Source organism: Saccopteryx leptura, chromosome 1 (assembly GCF_036850995.1).
Source record: "Saccopteryx leptura isolate mSacLep1 chromosome 1, mSacLep1_pri_phased_curated, whole genome shotgun sequence".
NCBI lineage: Eukaryota > Metazoa > Chordata > Mammalia > Chiroptera > Emballonuridae > Saccopteryx > Saccopteryx leptura.
Genome location: NC_089503.1, coordinates 47071168 through 47090731, shown reverse-complemented (window position 1 = coordinate 47090731; position 19564 = coordinate 47071168). Strand labels below are relative to the sequence as shown.

Below are 19564 nucleotides of genomic sequence, written 5' to 3'. Positions count from 1 at the left end.
TTGAGCAATCTAATTGTAATTGCATTTGATTTAGATATTATTTTGGCATAAATTGCTTTATTATTGATATTAAATCTTTTCACTCAAGAACCTGTGTGCATTTTCATCTCATTTTATCTTATTTTAATAAGATTTTATAGTTTCTGTATATAGATTTATTCCTTTCTGGCTAAATGTACTTCTCAGTACTATATAATTTGTTAATACAAGTTTCTGTTTCTAGATTTTAATTACTAGAAGAGAGAAAAGCTCTTGGTTTTTGTTTATTGATGTTCTTTCAAAACATCTTGCCATATTTCTCTTATTTAGTTCTAGTTCTTTTCCTCTAGATTCTTATATTTTCTCTGTATATAATCTTAGCAGCAGCTTTATTTTATCTCTTCTTTTCCAATGTTTATGCAGTTTGGGGGGTGGTTAGAGAGAGTGGAAGAGAGAGAGAGACATCGATTTGTTGTTCCACTTAATTATACCATCACTGGTTGATTCTTATATGTGCCCTGACAGGAAACTGACCCTGCAACCTCAGCATGTCTGAACGATGCTCTAACCAACTAAGCTATCCAGCCAGGGCCTATGCCAGTTTTTAAAAATTATTATTTTCTCACCTTTCAGTTTGCGAAAACCTCCAACACAGTTGTAGAAAGAAGCAATGGTGTATAAATAGTAGTATCCTTGTATAGTTCCTGATGTTAGTAGCTGTGGTTTTGGTGTTTGGCCATGTAGGATTATATTTATTCTTGGTTTTTATAAATGATCTTTATTCCTTTCTGTAATTATTATACTTAGAGTTTTTATTAGTAATGCTGCAAGATTTTATCAAATGCCTTTTCAGCAACTCTTACTGTATGATTTTTCTCTGATTTTTCTCTCATTTGTTGACATCTCAAGTTAATACCTGTCCTGTGTGTTCACCACCACAGGATTCCTGAGGGAAGTCCTACTTTGGTTACTTTGCTGTAGTCTGTTTGCTATTTTACATAGAATTTTTGCATCTCATATGTGATATTAGTCCAGGGGCCCCCAAACTTTTAATTTTTTTTTTAATAATTTTTTTTTTAATGGGGCGACATCAATAAATCAGGATACATATATTCAAAGATAACAAGTCCAGGTTATCTTGTCGTTCACTTATGTTGCATACCCATCACCCAAAGTCAGATTGTCCTCTGTCACCTTCTATCTAGTTTTCTTTGTGCCCCTCCCCCTCCCCCTTTCCCTCTCCCTCTCCCCTCTCCCCCCGTAACCACCACACTCTTATCAATGTCTCTTAGTTTCACTTTTATGTCCCACCTACGTGTGGAATAATGCAGTTCCTGGTTTTTTCTGATTTACTTATTTCACTTCGTATAATGTTATCAAGATCCCACCATTTTGCTGTAAATGATCCGATGTCATCATTTCTTATGGCTGAGTAGTATTCCATAGTGTATATGTGCCACATCTTCTTTATCCAGTCATCTATTGACGGGCTTTTTGGTTGTTTCCATGTCCTCAGGGACCCCCGAACTTTTTACACAGGGGGCCAATTCACTGTCCCTCAGACCGTTGGAGGGCCACCACATACAGTGCCCCTCTCACTGACCACCAATGAAAGAGGTGCCCCTTCCGGAAGTGTGACGGGGGGCCAGATAAATGGCCTCAGGGGGCCGCAGTTTGGGGACTCCTGTTAAGTCTATGCTTTTCTTCTTTTGTAATCTCTTTATCAAATTTCAGTATTGAATGTAACTCAGTTTCATAAAAAGGGTTGGACTCCTACCTTTTTCTGTGGTCTGGCATAGCTTGAATAACATTGAAAATAACTATTCTGGCCCTGGTCAGCTGGCTCAGTGGATAGAGCATCGGCCGAGTGTATAGATATCCCGGGTTTGATTCCTGGTCAGGGCACACAGAAGAAGCGACCATCTGCTTCTCTTCCCCTCTCTCTCCACCTTCTCTCTCTTTTCCCCTCTGGAAGCCAGTGGCTCAGTTGGTCTGAGTGTCAGCCCCGGGCACTGAGGATAAAAAAAAAAAAAAAGAAAGAAAGAAAAGAAAAGAACTATTCTTTAAAGGTTACAGAAAACTCGACTGTGAAACCATTTGGTCTTTGTACCCTTTTCAGTAGTAGATGTCTAAACAACTTTCTAATTTCCACAGTCACTGACCAATTGAAATTTTCTATTTAAAAGGGCTCAGTCTATAAGCAGTTTATATTTTGCTAGGACAGCATCCTCTCCTCTAGGTTTTCTTTGATTCTTTTTTTCTTAAAGTTCTGTGAAGCAACCCCTTGTAAGTCTTCTAATCTCCACTTAATTGTGGTTTTGTCTCTTCTTTTTTTCTCCTCCTTAAGCTTGTAGAGGGTTTATTTTGTCTTTTAAAGAACCAGTTTTTATATTTATTCTCTCTGCATTTTTAAGTTTTATTACATTGGTTTGAGCTTTTATCTCTATTAATTTCCTATTCTTGGTTTCTTTTGATTTTGTGTGTGTGCGCGCGCACGCGCGGTTTCAATTTATTTTGTGGGCTTTTTAATTTTATTTTAAGATGAGTATGTAGTTTTGTGATTTTCCCTCTTTCATGATGAAGACCTGGAGCTGCTGCATTACATTTCCTCCAAGTACAGCTTCCCTGGGTCCCCTAAGTTTTGATGTATTTTCTTTTTCTCCTCTTCAGATAGTTTATAATTTCCTTTTTAATTTGTTTTTGATCCAAGGTTATCTACGAGTGTGTTTCTTATTTTTGAGTGCTTCAGTGGGATCTTCAAACTGCCTATATACAAGTATTTTCTTTCTTTTTTAATTAAAGGCACAAATAATTAATAGTCAGGGGCTCATGGTGAGTGTGAAGTAGTTTTTCCTAAAGTAGAGAAATTAACTGAATTGGTTGTTGGCCTGCAAGGCCTTATCACAGTAATGAAGACCTTTCTCTGGGTTCTTTGAAGAATTGTAAATGGCTGGTCCTCCTCTATAGATCTCCAGGGGGAGAACCACTAAGTAAGTGGTTATATATATTTTTGACCTTTGTTGAAAAGGATTTATACAACTCATCTTTAACACTATCATCTTTCCAATTTTTTTATGAGACCGATGTGCTACCTACTATGCTAACAAGCACTTTCCATTTTTTCTTAATTTCCAGAAAAAGAATGAATTCTGAGTATGGTATTAAGTTTGGGTATAAAATATTTTTAATTAAGTAAACTGCATATATAGTATATTATGTAACAGACATTTCACATTGAAAAAGTAAAATGCTTTCATAGGCAGTAATATCTTTTTCATGGATTTTGAAATCAAAAGTGTAAAAATGCTCAAATCCTTTTTCCCTCACAGACGGAGTATGCGAGGTTTGAGAATGGCCGATTTGTATACCGAATAAACCGCTCCCCAATGTGTGAATATATGATCAACTTCATCCACAAGCTCAAACACTTACCAGAGAAATATATGATGAATAGTGTTTTGGAAAACTTCACAATTTTATTGGTAACTGTTTTGTCTCTTCCTTGTTTTTGCAGACTCAGCCATCAGACTGTTGGGGAAAGAGAGAGAAGGGGGAGGCGGGAGGCTCTGGGGCCTGGGCCGTGGTGGCTGACCAGGCTGTGGGTTGAGCCTCAGTTGTTCAGTCAGCAGTTGAATTCACACATCTGTAGGGCAAACCTGGCCTCAGCTTGAGCTCAAGTCTGTAGAAGAGAAGGGGCGTTACATGGCTGGGGTTTCTGCGTTTGACAGGACTGGAATTCTGGAGGGTAGTAGAAGAGATGGCCGTAGGTTCTCAGACCAGGCTGCACAGGAGAAGGACCTGGAGAAAGACCTTGGTATCTGACTGTCCTGATCCCGAGCCTGCAGCCTGTGTCAGGTGAATCAGGATTTCCAAGGGATAGGCAAAAGCTGAGTTGGCTGGCTTGTACTTCAAGCATATCTTGATTCACTCAGTGAAGGATTTACAAGGCCTTATAAGAAGTAGCGTACACTAAGACGGCAACATATGAACTCTCAGCACCAGCAGAAATCTAAATTACAATAGAGTGTCATGACCAGGAAGGGTTGGAAATATTCTCCAGAGGCTGAAGAGTATGATGAAATCCTAATGGGCAGCTAAAGGGGAAGGAAGAAATAATGGTGCTCAGTGTCTGATGGGAACACGGTCCGGTTCCCCTGGGCAGTGTGGAGGTGGGGGCTCCCTTCATATTTAACTTGAAAACAAATTTCTCATGGAAACTTCCTTCATTTGGAAAATTGGAAGGTTATTATGAATAAGTTTTCCTCAAGATATAGCTATAAATATATAGTAATGGGTTTCGTAAGCATCATTTAAAAAACAAAAGAAAAATTCTTTAATTAAATTCAAGAAAAAAATGCCCAAACAAAACTTGGTGGAAAGAATTTTGCTAAAAGGAGCAGCAAGACAATACTGGGGTCACAGACGCAGCCTTCAGAAAGACCTGCCTTATGACTCGGGTTAAGAGTTAGAATACTAAAGCAGAAATTCTTTACCTGGAGTTTTTGGGTAAAAAGAAAGAAAGAAGGAAAGAAAGAAAGTGAGAGAGAGAGAGAGAGAGAGGGAGAGGAAGGAAGGAAGGAAGGCTGGCTCTACCTCAGTCCCTCAAAAACCCAGACCACTCATTTTCATAGTGTAAATATGCCCTCCACAGGCAATTTCAAGCTACCAGTGGTTGTCCAGCTCATGAAATTCCTTAATATTTAACAATGACTTTCAAGAGCCAGTAGGATCCAGTTCCCTCACACCAATGTAAAAAATGAATAAATTAAAATTTAAAAATTAAAATTTTTCTGCATATCAGATCTATTCAGGAAGCTTTTTAAAAATTCTGAGGGCTAAGTGAGCCAGTTTTCGTTTATTCCAGGGGAGCGGTCCTTAGTAGATTCTCAAGTGTGTCTGGGTGCCACTAAAATTTAGAAACTGACAGTCTGGGGGAATGTTTGGAAAACATGTTCTGTAGTAACTAGCCTTCATTAGTATTCTTTAACGGTCTTGGGTGAAAATTGAGCAGTTCCAGGTTTGGGGTGCTGGCAGGTCCTTGTGTCTATAGGTACTCCCTGTTGTACTTCAGAGTAGATCACCGTAGTGCTCAGATGAGCAGAAGGTAAGTGTGGCATCCTGATGTGGACGTTAACTAGCCGAGGAACTAACCACACTCTCTGTGTGGATGGTCACTTCACCTAGGCTGGGAACAGTCTTAGCTGTTTCTCACAAACCAGTTCTGTGTCTGTTTCTGCATTTTAAGGAATATGTCCTTAGTCCCTAAAACCTTAACTTCACAGAGCACAGCTGAAGAAAATAGGCCTGGAAAAAATTTAAAGTATAAAACCCATGTAACTATATTAGCAATGCTTCCTTGGAACATGTGACTTCACAAAGCATAGATGGCCAGAGAACACACCAGGTTAAATTAATTTCAAAATGTATCATTAAGCAACTAAACGAATTCTTTTGATATGAAGAATTAGTGGCTCTCAATAAATATCTACTAGAAATAATATTTTAGCTTTAAATAAATATTTTAGCTTTAGAAAAATTGAGAGTAAGCCACTACTCCTGGATTATGAAAATGAAGCCATCTCACGAACAACAGGAACAAGAATACTTTTCAGCTTTTCCTCAGGGGCTGGGTGTAGGAACACGGCAGCTGCTGGACAGTTATAGGTGTTTTACTAGGTGCCTTGGATACAAAGTTTGTGTCAACGGGACCATTTCTAGACCCGACGGCCTGGTAGACTTCACTAGACTCTCTGATTGCATCAAGATTCCTCAGGAGTTGAGGTGAACCTGTAGACGCCGGGCCTCAGTGACAACATCCAGACAGACAGAGGAGGATGACACTGGAGCTTGGGCCAAGTCCTCCCAGCTGCTTTCGAGGTTGTAGTCAGACGTACAGACTGTAGAAACATTTCTTTTTTTGTTTCCTCCTTTCATATCTCAATCATGAAGCCTAAAAAATTTTCTCTTTTCTAAGAAAATGTGTGAGAAAATAGGATATATCATAAATGTTCTAAGCTCGTATTAAACCTTCTGTAAATGTTATGATACGAAATTTCTACTGCAGAGCTGGGAGGTCATTTTTATGAATAAGGAATGTTATGTCTACCCTAACATGCTAGGTCACAGAGCCAATAATAGGCATAAATTGAGACTTGAATTGATGGGGGGAAAAAAACCCACTTTACAAGATATTTCATGGTCATGAAATCAGAAGACTTGGGTTTAAGACCCAGCTCTAGTATATGACCTTGGGTGAGCCATTTCAAGTGTCTAGAGCTCAGTTTCCTCCTCCATTTACAAACGAAACGCTCAAGTCTGTACTCCACCTCAAAGGTTATTGAGAATGTTTTAATTCATTCAGCTAATGGAGAGATTGTACTGGCTGCCGGAATACAATGCAGATAAAATACGTACCAGTTTCCTGGTAACTCTCAGCCTGGTAGGGGAAAGACGCCGGTAAAGAAATTACTGCTGTACAAGTTCATAATGGCTGTAGTATACTTGTGAAACAGAAACCATGGAAGTACAGGTAGCTTTCCTGTGCAGGTACCTGTGGTTGCGGTGAGGTGGGGAATTCTCAGGGGTGTTAAAGAGGACATTTAAGGTGCCTTGATGCAAAAACAGACATTTTTCAGATTTACCAAGAAAAGGGGCCATTTCATGAGTCCATAATTAAATGTCAGGTTCTAGGGTTTGGTGAATTAGACAGGGGTGGTGAGGCAGGCAGACATTCCCTGAAGAGGTACCTGGTGGAGAAACAGGCAGAGAGGGGAGGAAAGAATATTAGATAGGCAGGCAGGCAGCAGAAAGACCAACTGAACAAAGGGCCGTGCGGCTGGCATGGAGGGAGGAGGGCAGCACAGAGCGGTGAGCCAGCTGGAAGGAATGGCCAGTCCGGCGGGGTCTCCTCAGTCTTGTGGGATGAGAGCGGGTTTTCTCAGCATCTGGAAGTTCAGAAGCTTAGAAAAGGCCATGGGGGGTGGTGGTAGTTGTTCTGTTTTTTTCTACAGAGACAGAGTCAGAAAGAGGGATAGATAGAAACAAGGAGACAAGAACGGAGAGAGATGAGAAGCATCAATCATCAGTTTTTCGTTGCTACACCTTAGTTGTTCATTGATTGCTTTTCTCATATGTGCCTTGACCGTGGGCCTTCAGCAGACGGAGTAACCCCTTGCTCAAGCCAGCGACCTTGGGTCCAAGCTGGTGAGCTTTTGCTCAAACCAGATGAGCCCACGCTCAAGCTGGCAACCTCGGGGTCTTGAACCTGGGTCGTCGGCATCCCAGTCCGACACTCTATCCACTGCGCCACCGCCTGGTCAGGCTAGGCCATCAGGATTTTTAAGCAACAGTATGTTGTTCTTACAAGCATGTGTGGCTATACTGTGTGCAGTTGGGTCTGGGATTCAGCAAGGGTTTGTGGTACTTGGTGATGGAAAAGGGATGGAGTCAAGGACTATTCAGGAGCAGAAGCAGCAGAGCATGGCTTTTATTTGGGTATGGTGATGAGGGAAAGAGAGGTTTCAAGGAGGAAAGGACTACATGCTTGGAGTGTTTGAACTGTGAGGGAACCAACAGGAAATAAGACTAGAAAAGCACATAGGGACTAGTATGGAAAAAATATTTATTGCCCAGAAAAAAAAAAGTAGATAGTCCAGTACTGTAACAGTTGTCTAGAGCAGCATGACATCATAGTTAAGCAAAAGGTCTTTGGAATTAAAAGACCTGGATTCCTTCATTGACAATTGTATATCCTTAAACAGATTGACCCTCAGTTCCCTCCTCTATAAGGAGGGAGTGATATAGCAGCTATTTGTAGAATTATCGTTATATTGTATGAGACAGTGTGTATAAAGCATTTAGTTCTGAGTAGATGTATACTAAGCAGTTAATATATGTTGGTTATTATTATGTGAATTTTGGTTCTTCCAGCAAGTATTTATTAAATGCCTGTTGTATGTCAAAAACTAAACAAATGACTGCGAAATGTGGTCCCTGTTCTTCAGGAACTTACAGTCCCCTGGATGAAAGGCATTAAGAATATCATAAAGCCCTGGCCAATTGGCTCAGTGGTAGAGTGTTGGCCCAGCGTGTGGAAGTCCTGGGTTCAATTCCCAGCCAGGGCACACAGGAAAAGCATCCATCTGCTTCTCCACCCTTCCCTCTCTCCTTTCTCTCTATCTCTCTCTTCCCCTCTCGCAGCCAAGGCTCCATTGGAGCAAAGTTGGCCCGGGCACTGAGGATGGCTCCATGGCCTCTGCCTCAGGTGCTAGAATGGCTCTGGTTGCAGCAGAACAATACCCCAGATGGGCAGAGCATCGCCCCCTGGTGGGCGTGCCGGGTGGATCCCGGTAGGGCCATGCGGGAGTCTGCCTGCCTGCGCCCCCTACCCCCCACTTCTCACTTCTGAAAAATTAAAATATATATATATATATATATATATATATATCCTAAAGATCTATATGTGCTTCCAGACAGGACAGACTGCAGTGATGGGAAAATTACAAGTACTGTGAGACTTTATTCTTTAGTCAGGGACCATAACCTTGGATGCCTAAGGGGTAAGGGAAACTAAGTGGGTGAAGCAGCCTGATTCATAAGAGGAATAAGATAGACTGGACTAGGCTCACAAATTCAGAATATTTAAAAACACAAGCTAGCCTAACAACATACACACTCACGTGTAACAGTGAGTCGTGGGATCATTTTGAGGAGGGAGGTTGGGGTGGATTTGCTTTTAGAAAGTGCCTTCTGAGAGTGGCATGGGGGATTGGGACAGAGTGAGGAGAGCAAGGAGGCAGGGTCCCGTGGGGAGGGGCTGCCGTGACCTGGGCTCGATGGCCTGAGGTCTGAAGGAAGGCTGAGTCCGGGCGTGAGGAGGAGAGATGGATTTGAGCCACTCAACTCAAGAAAGACAAATATTTTAAAATACATTGTGAAAAGCAAAGCCTGTGTAAATCAAAAGACTGATGATTTGATGTGATTCTAGCACTGTTCCTTTACTCAGCACATCTTTAACTTGTCCAGGCACTGATGGTTAAAAGCGGTGAGCAAGGCCCTCATGAAGCTTATGTCTATCGTTGGCTATGGTGATACAAATTTAGAAAAAGTTCAGGAATAAGATAGACTGCCTCATGAGACAGGAGTATAGGAAATGGTCTTTGTTATAAAACAGATCTCCCTACCAAAACACGCACACTGCTTCTTCTGGTGTCTTCTGAGGCTCAGATCACTGGTGAGACCCTTTTTGTAAGGTCTTTCTTACATATGGTACCTCAGCCAGGTTTCAAGTCTGACCCGTAACATCCCGAATTCATACCAGAGGGGGCAGAGTGAGGCCAGACAGGTTTCTAGTAATCCACCAGTTGGACTTGAGACGGTTTCTCACCAGGCAAACCCAGAGTCCTCATAACACAGATGGAATATGTTTTCGACCATGTGGTGTTTTATATAAATATATATGTATATATACCTTTCTTTTCTTAACAGGTGGTAACAAACAGGGATACACAAGAAACTCTCCTCTGCATGGCCTGTGTATTTGAAGTTTCAAATAGTGAACACGGAGCACAACATCACATCTACAGGCTTGTAAAGGACTGAACATGGTTATTTATATATAGAGATACTTGTATATACACGTACACACACATATGTGCACACACACACTCTCTCCATTATCGAACGACTGACTGTAAACCTCATCATGCAGGGGTGGTGCCCTGGCCCTGAGGTCACCCTGCTTTTCTAAATCCTGTTTGAGTGAAGTCATTTTCTCATGTGTTCATACTATCGTCATAGCTGTGAAGTTCTGGTACAGTTGTAAAAAGAGAAATCTAGTTGTTTCTATGTGTTCCTCGGATCTGCAGCCCACAATGCCTCGGGAAAGGTGAACCTTGAGAACCCAGGTCTCTGTCCGCAGAGACCTGTTGCTAACTGTGGTAGACAATATTCAGACAGAGCGTTGGCCACGGGGCATTGACAGCCTTTATACAAATGTTTTTAGGTTTTTTTTTCTTCTTTCAACATGGAATTCTTGTTTTAAGATACAAGTAAAATTAATCTTTAAATATAAATGTAAATTAGTACACAAAACTAAGAATCTTTAGACTTATCTTTGTAACTAATTAGGGTGGAAGTTATGAAAGAATGTAATTCACTAAATTATTTTTTAAATGAAAGTTTTTTTTTTCTTTTTGAAACCAAATGTTAAAATATAGCCTTAAGAAATGCTTGGTAGAAGTATCCTAATGAGACAAATTTGTACTTTTTTCACAAGGTTAAATAAAACTAATCTCCCTAATCCATTAAACTCTTAAACAGGTATTACAAAGGAATAAAACTTCACCCCTTATCCTTAACATATATAGTATATTTAAAAGTATAAAATTGTATTGTACTAATGTGATGATTGATTATTTAATGAAAAAGAAAAGATGGCTCTTTTTGCAATAAGTAGATAAATACTGAAAATCTAAACTTACCATGTTTATAGTCTTGTGTGTGCAGTTATATTTTATATGGACAACCAAATTTTTTCTAGTAAGATGAGTAAATATTTGAACCATAAAAACCGAATAACAAAAATATTAAAATTGGCATGAATACTGCACTATGAGCTGCAAAGTATAGAAGACCCTGTGGCTGGGAGGAAACGTCATCCACCAAATAAGTGAAAGGCTCATCAGTTTTAGCATCTCTGCTCCCCAGAAATTGGCAAGCATCCTCGCTAGCCTGTGGATAAATTGCTTATTTCTGGTGATCTAACAGGCATATTAACCTGCTCTAACCCTGTGTGTATGTATGTGTTTGTGTCTACGTATACATACATGCCTGTGTAGGCATTCAGCACATATTTATTGAACACCTAGTTGGTGTCACTAAGTTTACTAGGTGTCGATATGTGTGTATAATTCAGTCTGTTTCTGTAGATCTAGATGTATTCTCTAAGGACATCCATTCTCTTCTCACCTCTTACTAAGTTCTAGACTTGTTTGACTGAGGTTTAAGAGGCCCAGCTCTCTCTCTCTCTATGACCTTTCAAACAGACATTTAGGGAGGTTCTCTTCCCAGGAGAGATTGAACTTTCCAACCCAGCTATTCGAGAGCATGACCCAGGCAGACTTGGTTCGACGGAGCTACATACATGTCTTAGGTTCTTCCCACAGGGCTTCATTGGGAAACACCCACAAGGACACACCCCCAACTTCCCAGAAGAAAGTGACATGTTTATCACTGTTGGGAACATGGTAATACACTAGAATGTGAAATAAATTTTATAAGATATGAAACATATCAAGACTTTTTCATCAAGCCAGAAAATAAAAACTTTGTTCTATCACATCCAAGTAATTTATATACCCCCTTGCCTGTCTCACTGTCTGTGCTGACCTCGCTTCTATCTTGTTTAGTATCTGGTGGTCATGAGCATGGGGGTGTGACAGGCTTGTGGCAAACATCATACTGGACCAAGTCTGGCTTCTTCCAAACTCACACCACTGGTCACTAGGAAGACCAGAGGAGAAAGTGCAAAACTTTTCCCATTGGCGTGTACATCCCTTATGTAAACCAGGAGGAGGGTGCCCATTTACGCTCCGCTCTGTAAAGAGGCTGACTTTTGTTCCAGTGATTGCCAGTGGGCCCTTGAAGGATGACCGAGTTCTCTGCTCTTCCATCCGGTCTTCATCTTCAGCCCAAGCGTTTAAGCGTCTTCTATTGGTTACCCACCCTAGGGCTGCTGCTTTTGCTCCTGTCTCTTGTATCTTTCCTCAAGGGAACCCCCACTCTTTCAAGAGCAGGACCCTAGAACTGTAGGCATGCAAAAGATTTATGTGGCTCCAAGCCACGCTATCCCAGAACCTCAGAGGGGGAGGTATCTGGTTCACGTTCCCGCCCTGGAACGGGGCTTTTCTGTGCTGCCAGGAGAGCTCTTGGGATTTACTTTTCAAAGTGCAAATGGACTGAGACCCGAGAAGACCAGCTTGAGGGTGGTTCTGTTGGCTGCAGAGAAGGGCATGCCACAGGCCGGGCCCTCAGAAGCTTCGCCACTGATGCCCTCCGAATCCCTTTGTAGGTGGGTTTGGGGATTTGTGCAAACGACCCTGAGGATTACTTTGTGCTCTAAATCTTTTTGCTTACATCTTTTGCTCTAAGGTCTTTGAAAGTTACTTCTTGTCTTGTTCTTAACTTTTCTCCAAAACAGATGTTTTTCCCATCTATCCAATCAGCCAAACTCCTGACTCTCTCTTCATCTCTCCCAGATTAGGCCCTGGGGGGTGGCGTTTGTTTGACGTCTAATCCGACTCTGTCTTTGGTCTTTCGCCCTTTACGCGCAGTCTTCGCCCTTTGTCTGTAAAGCTGACTAAGCCGTAAGGAAGCCTTTCCAAAGCTGTGCCCTCATCCTCTCCCGGTGCTTCCTTCCCTGTTGACCGTCCACTACCAAGTTCCGTTCAGGAGCGTTGGCGTGCTTTCACTGGAGAATTAAGAGGCCAATTTTTCACCCTCTAAACAGGGAATAGCTGAAGAACTGGGTTCTGGTCTGTTGGCATTGTTTTCTGCCTGAGCAAGAGACCTATAATAAAATCAGGACTTCTTTCAAGAACATGTCTGAGAATTCCCGTGTCCAAACTGCCCGAGACCAGGGTCAGCCTTGACACTGTTTGACATTTTATACCGGGTAACTGTTTGCGGCGCAGGGCTGTCCTGTGCGGTACAGGCTTGGCAGCATCCCTGGCCTCGGCTCCTGGGTGCCAGGAGCACTCCTTCCCTCAGCTGTCACAGCCCAGAGTGTCTCCAGACATTGCCGAATGTCCCATGGGGCACAGAGTCACCCCTAGTTGGGAACCACGGCCCTAGATCACACAAGTCACAGCTACCATACTTCAGAGTTCCTGTTTTCTTCCATTTTACCTTGAGATAGCCTCTCTCCTGGTGCCAGGCATGGAGGCAGGTAGGATGTCACCCTGGTGACACCGTGTCCGGTTCTTCCAGTTTCAGAACTTCGTGTTCACGACAGTCTCTCTTCCCACAAGGGTTCTTCCCCTCCAGTGGGATCAGCTGGTTCCCTTCATCCCCGTGTCCACTCACACCTATTTTAAGAGCATTTCTAAATCTTCGATCCTTAGTTCACCAGGTTTAAAAAGAAAAATAGCTATTTTCCTTATTTCTCATGAGCTCCTGGGTCTCCTTATCAAACCTTGAACCGTTTCGGTCTCCTCCCTCTGGTCTGTTTCTCTGCCTCCCACTCAGTGCTGTTTGTATTTATGGAAGCCTCTGGAACATGTCTTTTGATCTTGAGGGACGGGGAAGAGAGAGGTCAGTTGTGGAAGAGGGCTGGTAGAATGTTTTCTTTATTGAGCTGAAAGAGGGCACCGTCTCCTCTCCTTCATGTTGTGGACGAGAGCGTGGAGGCTCAGAGGGGAGACACTCGCCCAGAGTGCCCAGCCCGGTCAGCCACAGAATCGAGGGAGGCTCTAGCACTCCTGCCTCTTAGTCCTTAGCCTCTTCTGCTGGAGGGTGTCCCTCTTTGGTGCTCACGCTTACGTCGCCCCTGCTAACGTGCAGACAGGGGCGGCTCAGAGGACAGGCGGCTGGAGAAGCCCTCTGCCTGCGCGGCAGCCTCCCCCAGGCTGACGCCGCTTCTCAACGCCGCGTCTTGTCTGACGTCCCCAGCCGAGACTTCCTCGCACAGGTAGGAAAGCTGATGAGCCTTTTCGCTTCCTCTGAGCATAGCTCACCCGCCACAGGCTCTGAGTCAAGTTCCAGTTGCTAGGCATCCCAGCGGCAGAGTCCTGCACTCAGACCAGCCAAAAAAACAGGCCCCGTTCCAAGCACTTGGTGTTACGAGTCCCTGAATGACTTTAAAACCCAAGTCTCTAGGTTTCAATACTGTAGTGGCTTTAGCAGTTTGTTTTTGTATAACCATTAAGTTATTTAAGTCATGAGACGACAGTCAGTTTTACAAACCAGGTACATATAATTTGTATGATTTTGTACATGCTCTGGTACACTACACTTGTCCTAACGAAGGGTGGAACCAATTTTGTTTGTTGGTGTTTGCACCTGCGACATTAAGAGGATCTGTCTGCATTGCTCATTTCTTTCTGTTGGTGTTTCTGTGGCGAAGCCTGCACATGTCCTTTTTGAAAAGCCTTAAATCTCTGTGACGTTGTGTAGGTGTGCAGTGCAAAAGGCCGCCTCGGAACTGTGAGCCCTTTTGTAAGCTGGAAGAACTTCTCTTACTGCTGTTACTTTTCTAGGAAGTTTTAAATTCAGAGCTGCCAAAGCGTTCCAGTAAGCAGTGCCTTAGTGACCCCTAGTCGTGCCGCCAGCCTTTTCTCACACCCGCCCTCCATGCCCATTTGCTGATTGGCCCAATTTTTAAAACAGAGCAAGCAAAAACGGTTTTCATTTTGTTTGGTAAGCCCATTTTTTTCTCCAGTTCTACAAGAAACTGACTACTTGGTCTAAAATCTGAAACTGAACGCAAGTCAGGCCTTTGACCAGACTCTCAAATGTATATACCAAAACGGAAGGTTTTGCGACTTCATAGTTTACTATGAAAAGCAAATTGCCCTTTTAATGTTGCCTTTTAGATTCACAACCAAATACTTAGCTATTTGCGACTCCTCTGCACTCTAGCATGAAAGTGCCTTTGGTTTGAGATTCCAGCTTAGAAAAGTGCCGCCATAATAATGATACTTTGTAGAGAGACCAAAAATATTTTGAGATCACCGTAATGCCTTTGGTTTACTGGGATGAGTAACCAACCACAGGCCTCCGTTTTGCAAGAGCACGACGTGGACCCTGCCAGCTGTGAGTCTGTCTGCCGGGGGAGAGCCCCGGCCACTGCTCGCCGGGAGCACACTGCAGCAGGAGGGACCCGGAACTGTTGTGTTTGTGGGTGCCAACGACCCAGGGTGTCATCTCCGCGCGTCATCCAACCCTGCACCTGCCTGAGGGAACTTCCACACAAGCCACAGGTTCCCGGCCAGTGGACGGGTCTGTCCCCGTCCCCATGTCCATGCTCAGTCTCTGTGGAGGCTTTCTTTCCCACTCAGATGACCGTGCGCACTTACCTGGTTTGCACAGCGAATCCATTTTGAAAGTTGGAAGCCTCAAACAGATGACAGTGCAGAACAAAAATGAGTTAGGGTCATGACAATTGAAGTGTTCTTAGGGAGAAAACATCGACTCTGAGTGTCTTGTATGACTGTGTTATGAGAAACTTCCAAAGAGCACCCTTTACAATTTGGCATTTTCAAAGAATGTTCCAGCCCTCAAAAGGGCAATTTCTTCACAGTTCGTGTTGGCTTTTTATCAAAACCTTGTGTAAATTGGGAAAGCTGATAGAGGTGAGGAAGAGGAGTGGGAAGGACAAGAAGGCAAAAACACCAGCCAAACAAGCCAAGGAAGAAAGATGTTTGTTTAACGGGATAGATTTCAGACATCTTTGAAAGTTAGCCTCTGAACTCTTAATGCATACATATGTTCTGTCTGTCTCTACCTGGTGTTTTTAAGACTACCCTCTCTGGGCTCTGAAATTTCAGGAGTGCTTTCTAGCCACAGCAAGTTGTAAGTGTTTATAGAAATTCCTACAAGGAAAAACAAATCAAATGAAAAGGAAAATTACTCAACACAAGTTATAGTTGTAGCTGCTCGAATTCAGCCCCTCCCTGTCAGTGTGCTATCCCACCGCTCGGAAGAAATCAGTCAAATACTTGTTTCCTCTTCTCTTTTCAACTGTTACTGTGCTTGTTTGGCAATAGTTTTCCCTCAGAAACTCATTGCGTAGACTGTTAAGAGCGAAGGTTTTTGTGTTTAAAATTTATTACATCGCAGAGGATAGTTTCACCGAAATCATGCACCATTAAATAAGAGAAATATCCGTACTTACTGTCCTGCTTCTTCAGCTGCAACTTGTTTTATTCTCTGTGAACGTGCATTTATGAATCAGCATTTATGTTCCCCACTCATCATTCAAGGGGGTCAGATTCCGGTGGAGTCCACCCGTCACTCAGGTGGACTCCCTTTTGTCTGGCTTCCATCATGACATCATGTCTCCTTCCCCTTTCTCTAAGAGAAGCTGACAGAATCTAGGCAGAAATCAATTGGAAAACAGTCTCTGATTTTTTTTTTTTTTGCATCAGTCATTTTCTCTGATTAGTTTCACTGTGTACATTAGATATTAACTGCACTTCTTAAAAAAAAATCTCCCTGTTACCTCCTTGAATGGTTCACTTTTGTAAGCCTTTTTTCAATAGGCTCATGACTGCAGATAGAGAAGAAAAAAAAAGTAAAAAACAAAACAGTACGTGCCTGAAAAACAACAAAAAAAATTTTGTAACATTGAAAAAAGAAACCTGAATAGCCTTTAATTCTTTAATATGCTTAAATGTTATGTAAATTGGTTTTTGCCACGTGTTTGTTCACATTCTAAATGACTAAAATGGGGTTCTCACAGTCTGTGTCTTCATGTCACGTGTATACAATGGGCTTGTGACGTAAGCGTTTCATCTGGTCAGTGGTTCCTTGGATATTGTACTGCTGCCGGGAGTGGGCCGGGGAACCTGCCTTCGGGTAGTAAGGTTCCTCTTGGGCCGATTGGAGAGATTGGGGGGTTGGGGTCAAATTCTCACACACATTTTCTTAACCTGTTTGCAGAAACTCTCAAAAGGCATTTGGTTAAACCTCGGCAGTACAGTATTCTCGTATTTGTTAACGTCTGTGTTTAGGTACTGGTACCTTTTTGTTTAAAAATGTTCTAAGTGTTGGCTTTAAAGTGAATTTATCTTTAGTATAATAGTTATATGAAAATTATAGGGTTTGTGTGCAGAGAATTTTTTTATAAAGTGCTTTGTAAAAAAAAAAAAATGTATTCTGGCTTTCGCGGTACATATGTGTGATAACTTTAATATCCATGACAGTTAAGTGCAATTATTTCATCACTCTAAAAATGCTATTTTTGTGTCAGTTCCTGCAGGTGTTTTCATGTCTTTGCAAAGTGACACATTTTGATGCCTTCTTGATAAAGTGGTAGACATTTTGTAGCTTTCTAGAAACTTTGTATTCATACGGTATCAATGAAAAATAAAGAAAATGAATGTGTGGGTCACCTTTTTTATCTGCAAAAGTGTATGTTGTTGAAAATGAACTATGTCTTCTGTGCGGTGGGAGCTCCTGTGGAGGACAGAGTAAAGGAGGCAGCAACCATGATACTTTGGACAGCAGCCACCAAGTCCAGTCATTGGAACGTTGGGTGTTCTGTCTAGCCGAGTTTCTGAAAAGCATCCACAAGTCAGAGAGTCTGTCTGCCTGTCTCTCTCTTTTTAGTGCTTCATTAAAATTGACATAAGTTTTGCAGAAGAGCTTATCTGTGATCCCTGGCAACCCTGAGAAACCATAGTAGGGCCTTGGATATACAAAAAGCACACCGGCTCAGCCATTGTTAATTGTTAACACAGCTTGCTGGGCACATGCCAGGAACCAGGAGTAGAGCAGACAGTGGCATCCAGAGGTAATGCAGCATGGCTCCTGCCTGCATGCTGCTTGCATGCTTAGTAGTTGGCTTGCATGTTGCACTGTAACCCCTTGCCTATCCTCAGAATCTCCATGGGATTTGTGACTCGGTGTGCAGCACACGTGTATAACAAAGCCTGGTTGCACTAAGTTTTTACACTCGGCACCTGGCCAAGTGCATTGGTATGAAGTGTATGTTATTTCCTTTGATTCTCAGAGGAGTCCCAATTGCAGTGACATTATTACCCCCAAACAGGCTCCAAATGGATTGGTCATCCAAAATCATGACTGGTGAGTGATGGAGCCTTAAATAGGTCGCCTGGACTCTTCAGCCTGGAAGCAGCTCAAGGCTGGGGAGAAACCTGGATTGAGGAGGGGGACAACTTGCTTAAAACTATGACCTTGGACTTTCGACAATGGGATTGAATGCACCCTGAATTAGACCTCAGAGGGTCTTTCTTCCCCCATTTCTTTGAAATCTTGAGGGAAAGCCTACTTCAAATCCCAAAAGGTACTGGTAGGAATGGGAACAGATGAAATAAATTCTAGCTCTCTCTTTTTTTTTTAATGAGAGAAAGACAGGAAGGGAGAGAGATGAGAAGTATCAACTCATAGTTGCGTCTCTTTAGTTCATTGATTGCTTCTCATATGTGCCTTGACGGGAGGTGGGTGGATTGCTTCTCAGGCTGAGCCAGTGACCACTTGCTCAAACCAGCAACTCTGGGATCATGTTGATGATCTCACACTCAAGCTGCATGCGTTCAAGCCAGGGACCTTGGGGTTTTGAACCTGGGACCTCTGTCCCAGGTTGATGCTCTGTCCACTGTACCACCACCAGTCAGGCACATTCCAGCTCTTTTGAAGAGACATTTTCAACAAGCCACTATTTGAGAGGTATGCTGTTGCCCAGTGAGCTGCTTAGAGCAGAGGGAAGAGGTTTGTGCTGAGTATTTTGCTGAGGTCTTATTATATGAAAGGCATCTTCATAGTCATTAGTTACTCCCTCCTTTAACCCACATAACGTTGAATTGTGGCCCATCTCAATCCCTGGGTAAGGTCATAAAAGCTAGTAAGTGGTGAGGATTTAGAGGCAGGAAACTCCCTCCCTTACCATTCTGGCTCTGCCACTGGCTGCATGGCACTTTGCCCTCCACCTCTTCTAAAGCACGGTGCTTTAATACTTCAAACACATCCTTTGATAGGGCTCCTGGTTCCAGTATATTTGCAAAGAGAATGACACTCTGGGTAAACTAACACGTCAATGAGTAAAGAGATTGAAGGAGCCAAAGGGTATAAATACAAGCACCTTTACTGGGAACCCCTGGCCACTTCTGCCTTATTGCCACCGGGGACTACTAAGCATAGCTACTACTTACTGAAAGCCCAATTAGCTACTAAGCAATCAGTGAGCTACTGATAGAATTCCAATAAACAAACAACAGCAAAAAACATAACAGTGTTCTATAAGCCTCTGAGGCCTCAGAGTGATTTAACTGCCTTGGAAGACATCTTTGTTCTGTTTGATGCCCCACATGTCAAATTTGTCTAGGTTGTAGCTAGCAAACAGGCTGCCAGCAACCCTACTGCATTTTCTTCAATAAACATTCTCCCATTTGCTTTGGCTCCCAAGAAGCTCAGACTTAAACGCCATGCTCTGTGCTTATGATAGGGAGCAAACTAAAATAAAAAGGCACAGAAAGATGGAAAATAAAGCATAAGCTAGACCAGGTGTAGTGGATAGATCATTGACCTAGGACGCTGAAGACCCAGGTTCAAAAGCCCAAGGTCACCAGCTTGAGCGCAGGGGTCGCTGGCTTGAGTGTGGGATCATAGACATGACCACGTGATCGTTGGATTGAGCCCACAGGTCACTGGCTTGAGCAAGGGGTCACTGGCTCCGCTAGAGCGCCCCCCTGGCCAAGGTACAAATGAGAAAGCAATCAATGAACAATGAAAGTGCTGCAACTATGAGTTGATGCTTCTTATCTCTTTCTCCCTGCCTGCCTGTCCTCCCTCTCTCTTTGGAAAAAAAAAGGATTAAAAACTATACCAGCAAAACACCAAAAGAAAG

The 19564-nt window shown here is 42.8% G+C and overlaps 1 protein-coding gene across 8 annotated transcripts in view; it reads left to right on the top strand.

The window, feature by feature from the left end:
- TEAD1 (TEA domain transcription factor 1) overlaps positions 1 to 17082 on the top strand; it is a 279132-nt gene extending 262050 nt beyond the window's left edge. For all 8 annotated transcript variants that reach the window (XM_066365705.1, XM_066365711.1, XM_066365732.1 and 5 more), the window contains 2 exons: positions 3309 to 3461; positions 9466 to 17082. In XM_066365705.1, coding sequence (XP_066221802.1) covers positions 3309 to 3461; positions 9466 to 9579 — 267 coding nt within the window. In that variant the 3' untranslated portion in view covers positions 9580 to 17082. The remainder of the gene's footprint in view (positions 1 to 3308; positions 3462 to 9465) is intronic.
- The last annotated feature ends 2482 nt before the right edge of the window (positions 17083 to 19564 follow it).